Consider the following 7,638-nt stretch of genomic DNA (forward strand, 5'->3'; position numbering starts at 1 on the left):
AAGAATTGCATGTGGAAGTATTCAGGGACTGGTGAACTGTTTCAACCATGGTAGGGGCAAAGGGATCAGAAAAATAGTAAAGAAGATGAAGACATGAGTGAAAATAATAAAACAGAAAACATAGGACAGCACCAGGAGGGAGTTCCAGTGAATACTGACACCCACATTTAATTTCCGATTGCTTAAAATACCCGACCCCAAAAGATAGGAGTAAGATTTTTTTTAAAGCTGCATTAACATGATACAAGGAAATGAACAGACCAGTTGAAGGTCTTGGGGCTACACCTGTAGTTAAACATTCTGTAGCTAGAACAAAACAAGTCACATTCACACCCTAGACCAAAACACTCTGTGGACAAAGCACTCCCAGGGCAGAATCCAAAGTTACCTCCATAAAGGGAACTAGAACTTAGTTGGATCCTTAGACTTGTTTGTTTGTTTGTTATTGTTATTCCAAGACAGGGTTTCTCTGTGACTTTGGAGCCTGTCCTGGAACTAGCTCTTGTAGACCAGGCTGGCCTCGAACTCACAGAGATCCACCTGCCTCTGCCTCCCAAGTGCTGGGATTAAAGACGTGCACCACCACCTCCCAGTAGATCCTTAGATCTTTTGTTTGGGGTAGAAACAGAACCACTCTAGGCCTGAAATACAAGGCCTAGATATAAGCCGCACTTGTTAACAATAACCTTGAGAGAATAGAAGTAAGTTCCAACTCTCTAACCTTTGGTCATGGTGGAAATGGCCTCATATTTCTGGGCCTCCATAGTCATAACACTCAATGTCAAGAATCTTTATCAGCTGAGACATCTCTCCAGAGTCTCCCGCAAAAAAAAAAAATCTTTTTATAATGTTTTTTATTTTATGTGCATTGGTGTTTTACCTATATAAACTCTGTGTGGGGATGTCAGGTGTCCTCAAACTGAAGTTACAGATGGTTGTGAGCTGCCATATGGAAACTGGGAATTGAACCCAGGTCCTCTGAAAGAGCAGCCAGTGTTCTTAACCGCTAAACCATCTCTCCAGCCTCCCCCTCCAAAAAAATATTTTTTTCGAAAAAAAAATCTTAAAATGTAAAATAAATTCTCTAAAAATATGTGAAGTATGTATATAAATACTTAAAACCGAACAGAACAGGGCACAGGCATTGGCAGTCATACCAACTCTCACCTCCAGAGGGCACACCAGGCTTAGATTAGGGCTCCATTGCGTCTGAGTTTGGCTCCACCAGTTCCTGGACATCCTTTCAAAGTATTGAGGACTCCTGAACTGGGTCGTGAAAAGGAGCTGAGCGTGGTGGCACACTCCCAGCCCTTGAGGGTCAAAGGCAAGAGAACCAGGAGTTCAAGGTCATTTTCTACAACTGCAGTTCTTGACCTGTGAGGAAAAAAGAAAGTCGCAACCACTTTGTTGAATGACCCTTTCACAGGGATCACAACAGCGACAAAATTACAGTTATGGAGTAGCAACCATAATTTTATGGTTGGGGTCACCACAACACGAGGAATTGTATTAAAGGGTCACAATAGGAATGTTGAGAACTAGTGCGCTACAACTTAATTCTCGGCCAGCCTGGGCAAAAGTGACAACAAACCCACCCACCGCCAAAAAGAAGTTAGGACAGAGATGTCCCACACGGTGGACCGTGCTGCTCCAAGAAGTCATGGTTTTTAAATAAAAAAAAAACCCAGGACCAGGCCCGGGGTACCCCCATAGGTATACTGGAGGCAGATCTTGGAGCCTCAAAAAGCTCCCAAATGATATAGATATATCATTGCTCTTAGCACCCATGAGAACTAGAGAGTAAGAGCCTGCCGCAGAAGACACAAAGAAGTCAAGCTGAAAGCGATCTGAAGCTTCCTTCCTGCTGGTGCTCCAGAGGCTGTTCAGGGGAAAAGTCGCCAACGACCTCATCCAGCTGTGGGCCCTGCAGCCTACAGCCCCCGGCCTGCAAGACAAGGTCTATGCACTGCGTTTGTAGTGGGGCCACAAATGCTCGGGGGTGACCGAGAGGCCCGATCCACACAGGGAGTTCCATGGCACTGTAAACCTGACCACAAATCCACAGCTATGGGTGTCATAGTCTCCAGGGGGAACCTACTGCTGATGGTTCCCTGGATAAGCACGTACTCAAACTGCCTTCTAAACATTTCTGTTTATAGCCACAGACCAACGCAGCTCTCAGCCTTGGCCAGATAAGCCTCTTCTGGAAGCAGGTGACAGTCAAAACAGAGACTTATAAATGGCCAAATCGCTGAGAGTAAGTGAGTACTTAGTACTCAACACTAAACAAGACATCTCTATCAACTCCCCTCCAAGACCAAGGCAACATCAAAGAAAAGTGGTGAAGAAAAGGCTGTAAGGACCAGAAGACAAGGAAGAGTCCCAAAATGCTGTCTTCTGTCTACGTGGCTGTTACATAATGAACACACAGCAACCATGGCTACCTGCACAGGGCCTGCTCCTTTCTCCGTCTTAAAAGAAGACATGAAAGTAGGAAGGGGGCTAGCTGGGAAAGGGATAGGAGTCGGCAAGAGCAGGAATGGATAAGAAAAGTTAAAAGTGAGCCAGGCAGTGGCAGCGTACACCTTTAATCCCAGCACTCAGGAGGCAGAGGCAGGGGAATCTCTGTGAGTTCAAGACCAGCCTGGTGTACAGAATGAGTTCCCGAGCAGGCTCCAAAGCTACAGAGAAACCCCGTCTCAAAAAAAACAAACAAAAAAGAATAGGTCACTGGTTTGAGGTGGGTAGCCATGTGGATCTCTAGAGGAAAACCATTTATTTTAAACTTTATTACATTTGTGTGTGTGTGTGTGTGTGTGTGTGTAGGTCAAAGGACAACTTTCTGGAGTTGGTTCTCTCCTTCCACGATGTTGTTGAACGCTGGTCATCAGGCTTGGCAGCAAGCGCTTTTAACTACTAAATAAACCCTCTAACTGAGAGGAAAAGCACTCTAAAGTGAGCTGCAGCATGTGCAAAGGTCCTAAAATGGAGCTTTCCAATAATTCAGACACAGTAAAGTCATTTCTGCCACAGTATGGAGTGCGCTCAAGCCTACACGCGGAAGGAACACTGCTCCTGCACCGGTGTCCACTAGAGCCCCACCCCCTCTCCAGCCTACACAGGAACGTCCTTCCTTACCCGGCTGTACCGCCTTCCACCTGTCCGTGGTCACCGCGCACGTCTCTCTCGTTTGTTTCTCTGTTCCCTTTACAAGTGGGTGTGATGGTGCTAAAGCATATTTACTTGACAGAAGCTTAATTATTCATCCGCGGGAACCTGAACAGGGAGTTAAAAGAGGCCACGGGGTCAGGGTGGGGTGGAAAGAGGTGGACAAAGAAGGACGGGGCATGGCGGGGGGGGGGCAGAGTGGGGTCACACAGTGGAGTGACAAGGGTTATGGCAAAGCAGGGGTTTGTGGGACACGGGTGGAGATGAGTTAAGGGTAGAGAGGAGAGGTGGGGACTTGGTACGTTAAGAAAAGGACAGGGGAAAAGAGGATGGGGGGTGGATGGGGGGCGTGGAGAGACCCGACTGTGGGTGGCAATAGAGGGAGAGACAGCGGTGGGAGATGGGACGCGGAGAACAGAGTGAATCGAATGGGTGGTTCAGAAGTGCACGGATGGGAGTTCAGAAACTGGAGGGAAATCACACCCGGTGGGCTCCGGACTGCCAAGGAAGTCTGCGGCCGGGGCGTGGCTGGGGGTGTGCATTACACAGGATTCCTCCACCCCCTTGGAGTTCCTAGTCTTCTCCTTTAGTCCCGCCTCCTCCTTGGGAGTAACAAGCCCACCTTCCAATCAGAGTCACGGGCTGGGCAAGGAATAGCCAATGGCACGTCAGGGGCGGAGCTGGGGAGGGGGCTCACACGGCCATGGGAGGGGGCGCAGGGCTTCCAGGGCTCAGGATCCGCGAAAGGCGAGCCATGGCGTTGGGGCTGCAGCGCATGAGGTACAGGGCTTTGGGGATAAAATGATGGGGACTGGGGGCTCTCCTTGAAGGGGGTGTGGGGGAACCCCTCATCTGTGGGGTGTGGCTCAAGTTGAGGACACTCTGGAGCGCGCGACTGGGGACACATCCCCGACGCACCCTCCACCGTAGAGGGTTGCAGAGGTTCTGGGATTTATCCCCAGAGCTCCAGCTGTCCCGCCCCCCTCCCCAGGAGCTGCTTTGGGGTTGTGAGCTGCGATTTCCTGATACACCGGGTTCAATCCTCCTTTTGGGCTGGGAGTGAAACTCTAAATTCCTATGGATTTGGAGGTGGTTGTGTTTGATCAGTGGCCTCTCTTCCGAAAGAGACTTTCCTCGAAGCTACTGAATTGAGGCTTTCTTGGCCTTCAGACGCCACTTGTGACTTCCAGAAGAGAAGTTACCTTTATCCTGCCAATTACAACAATCTCCCAGTTTTCAAGTTGCCCAAGAAATGATCGGAAAGAATGACTCGTTAGGGGCTGTGTGGGACCCAGCACTTGGGAAATCAAAGTCAGCCTGGCCTACATGGCAAGTTCCAGACCAGCGCTTTAGTCTACACAGAGAATTTGTCTCAACAAAACAGCAACTTAAGGGGGGGGGGGGGGAGTAGGGTCACGCCTTTTCAATGCCAAAGGAACAAGCCTGACCCACTTCCCAAAGCCTGGTTCTGTATCTCATTCATCTGCCCCCACCCAATCTGTAATTGAGGGAGAAGGGTCCCACCCAAACCCTATTTAAGGGACATCCTTCGGGCGAGATGCCATGTCTGATCAAGCGAGGGAAGTAGGGCCCTCCTGTGGCCGGGAACAGCTGGGGTCATCCTGGGAAGAAGTGGATTCTGTGTTCACCTTGCAACAGGTGCAAAGGCATAGGGACCATAACCAGGTTGCCACAGGGGACCCCAGAAAACCACCCTAGACCCTTGACAGTCCCTGTCTAAACTAAGGCACCCCTCAACTCTCGCCACAGTTCCTTCTCTCTGGCTTCTTAGGTCTGATTGGTTTTCTCTACACCCTGATTTTACCCCCACCTCAACCCACCCAGGCACCCTTTTTCCCGTTCTCCTGTTTCAATTTCTGGCTCTGAACCCACCAGGGAACTCCATCCCCACCCCTTCTTGGCTAGTCCTTGCCTTGCCCATGATAGTGCCCCCTATGGTTGTGTGAGGGGGCCCCTCTGAACAGAAGTAGATGCCCCTCCTGGGTACCTAAGGCCAGCCCTTTCCTGTGGTGTCATCTCGTGCTGCCGCACACCCACTAGTAACTCGCACCCGCCTCCCGGTCGAGCTCTGGGCCCCTCCTGCGCCCCTAGGATGGCACTTGGCATCGGAGGGGACTTAGGTAATGGTAAGTGGTTCCCTCCGGACCATGCACCTTCTTCCTTCTAGCTTTCGGCTTCCAGCCATCTCACCCTTTTGGGGAGGGTGTTCTTGGAAAATTCACAATGAGCACATTGCCCTGAGTACCCACCTGAAAGCAGGGTTCCCCATAAAAACAGGACTGGTGACTGGCATCCCACAGAATAACCAAATGACCATACTGTTGAGAACAAGTTAGATCAAGGTGAGAGAGGCTCCTCTCTGACCCCTACCCCAAGTCCTTTCTCCCACCCGAACCTTGGCCCCTGGCCTGCCAGCTCACCTCCAAGCAATATCAAAAGGGGTCTCTCCCCAGATATAAAGCTAAGTCTCCACCACACCTCAAATCCTCTACAGTTTTTGCCAGCCCGCGAATACCGAGCTGAGAGTCAGAAGAGAAGCCCAGAATGTGAGAAAGGGGCTCCCTTAATTTCCTAAGCTTTTCGGGTGGGGAAAGAAATGGGGACTTTTCTCCCTTGGCGAAGGGGCCACTGGGCCCCAAGTCCCCCTTACCAGGCCTCACCCTGGGCCTCTTGGCCACACCCTCTGTTCTCAGCTAGAACACGGAGTAAGGGTGGCAAAGTTCCAGGCGCACGTCCCAGGCTGGGCACACTGCCAAGGGGGTGGACCAGTGCTGGGCCAGCTAGGAAGATCTGCAGCAATGCTGGGACCGGAGGAAAAGACTTAGACCACCGGGCAGAAAGGAGCAGGCAGGGGTCCCTTGGCTGGTGGGCAGACCCTCCTGAAGAATTAGCATTTTAGAACGTGGGCCATAAGTCAGGGTTCAAATCCCATTTCTGTGCTGTGTGATCTTGGCCCAGAGATTTCCTTCCCTGAGCGCCCACTTCAAAGGTCTTGGATAATGGGGGTCAAATCTCTCCCAGCGAGAAAACATGTGCCTCTACACACACACACACACACACACACACATCCAGTGAGGTGCCAGAAGTCAACAGACCTGATTCCCTAGGGATTATTGTGTGGCCTCAGGCAGGGCAATTTCTATCACCTTTCTGAGATGTAAGCAGAAAGGTAACAGTGGGTGCAGGGTGGGTGTGGGACTTAACTGAAGCTACTGAGCAGGGAAGACAGGAAGGAATGGGGAGGACAGTCTAGGAATTACCACCTGAGTGACACAGGACGGGGTGTCATTGCTCTGAACCTCTGTATCTGAGACAGGCTGACCATGAACTCCTGACCCTCCTGTCCCCACCTCAGTGCCAGAGTGGCAAGCCGGTGCCACCCCGGAAGCAAATGCTCCACCCGCTCACTGAGCTACATACATCTCAGGCCCCATTTCTACCTTTTAAAAAACATCACACTCGTTTATTTCTGTGTATGGGGGAGGAGCTGCGTGCTTGCCTTTGGGGGAGTGTGAAAGTCCGGGACACCTTGCAGGAGTCCGTTCTCTCCTTCCACCAAGTGGGTTCAGGGTCCGAACTCTAGTGATCAATCAGACTTGGCACTGTTTCTACATTTTTAAAGGGAGATCGTCACTTCTGCTGACTGTCATAGTTGTAAGACTGGACTGGGGGGGAGGGTGTCTCTACTCTGCTTCTGAGTGTGCAACACACTGTCACTGTCATTTCATCACAATGAGGCGTCTGTGTAAGAGCTGGGTGTGTGATTACACACTCACAAGGATACACATACTTGCATGCATGCACGTGTGTAATTGCACATTCAGAGGCCCATAGGTTACTCCAGGGTACAAGAGACTCATAAACTACACTATCCAATCGCCAAGCCTCACTTCCTAAACCTCTGACATATATTAACTCATTTAATCTTCAGACCGCTGTAGGAACCCGTCATGGTGATGCAGTCCTATGACCACAGCACTCAGAGAAGAGGTTGAGACAGGAGGATCATAAGTTTCAGGCCTGTCTGAACTACAAAATGAGACTTTGTCTCCCAGACCCACCTCACATGCCCCCAAACCCAAACAAACAAAAACCACCCCTTGGGGAGGAGTGGGGGCTATTACTGTGCCCAGGGAGGCTAAACAACCTGCTCAAAGTCACACAGCAAGGGCAATAATGGTGTCTGAACTACAACCCTGACCAAGAAGAGGCAGCCCCTCCACTCTGTTTCACAGCAAGGCCAGAAAGTCAGCAGGAGGCCCTTACTTCCCTTCAGAACATCCGGAGAACAGACTGAGAGGGGAAGGAGGGTCCCTCTACAGCCACCAGCTGGCTCCTTCTATGGAGGAAGAAACCCTGCCACCCTAGCCCTGGAGAGTAGGGTTACAGAGCTCAGCTGCCTGGGAGGCGGGACGCCGGCCCCACCCCCACTCCATTCCCCCCCCCCTC

At 50.9% G+C, this 7,638-nt stretch overlaps 1 protein-coding gene and 1 long non-coding RNA gene across 2 annotated transcripts in view; one reads left to right on the plus strand and one right to left on the minus strand.

Moving 5' to 3' along the window:
- LOC126494800 (uncharacterized) lies at nt 1–3,674 on the minus strand. Its single transcript, XR_007590059.1, has 4 exons — nt 3,652–3,674; nt 3,139–3,276; nt 1,168–1,374; nt 1–36 (listed from the first exon to the last, which is right to left on the minus strand). It is a non-coding gene; the product is annotated as an uncharacterized lncRNA (long non-coding RNA).
- Nucleotides 3,675–3,883: 209 nt separating this feature from the next.
- The window catches only part of Hif3a (hypoxia inducible factor 3 subunit alpha), a 41,350-nt gene continuing 37,595 nt past the window's right edge, over nt 3,884–7,638 (plus strand). The window contains exon 1 of the mRNA XM_050132206.1: nt 3,884–3,948. Coding sequence (XP_049988163.1) covers nt 3,923–3,948 — 26 coding nt within the window. The 5' untranslated portion in view covers nt 3,884–3,922. The remainder of the gene's footprint in view (nt 3,949–7,638) is intronic.

The sequence above is a fragment of the Alexandromys fortis genome, unplaced genomic scaffold, assembly GCF_014885135.2.
Source record: "Alexandromys fortis isolate MF-2015 unplaced genomic scaffold, M_Fortis_MF-2015_v1.1 scaffold_408, whole genome shotgun sequence".
Classification (NCBI taxonomy): domain Eukaryota; kingdom Metazoa; phylum Chordata; class Mammalia; order Rodentia; family Cricetidae; genus Alexandromys; species Alexandromys fortis.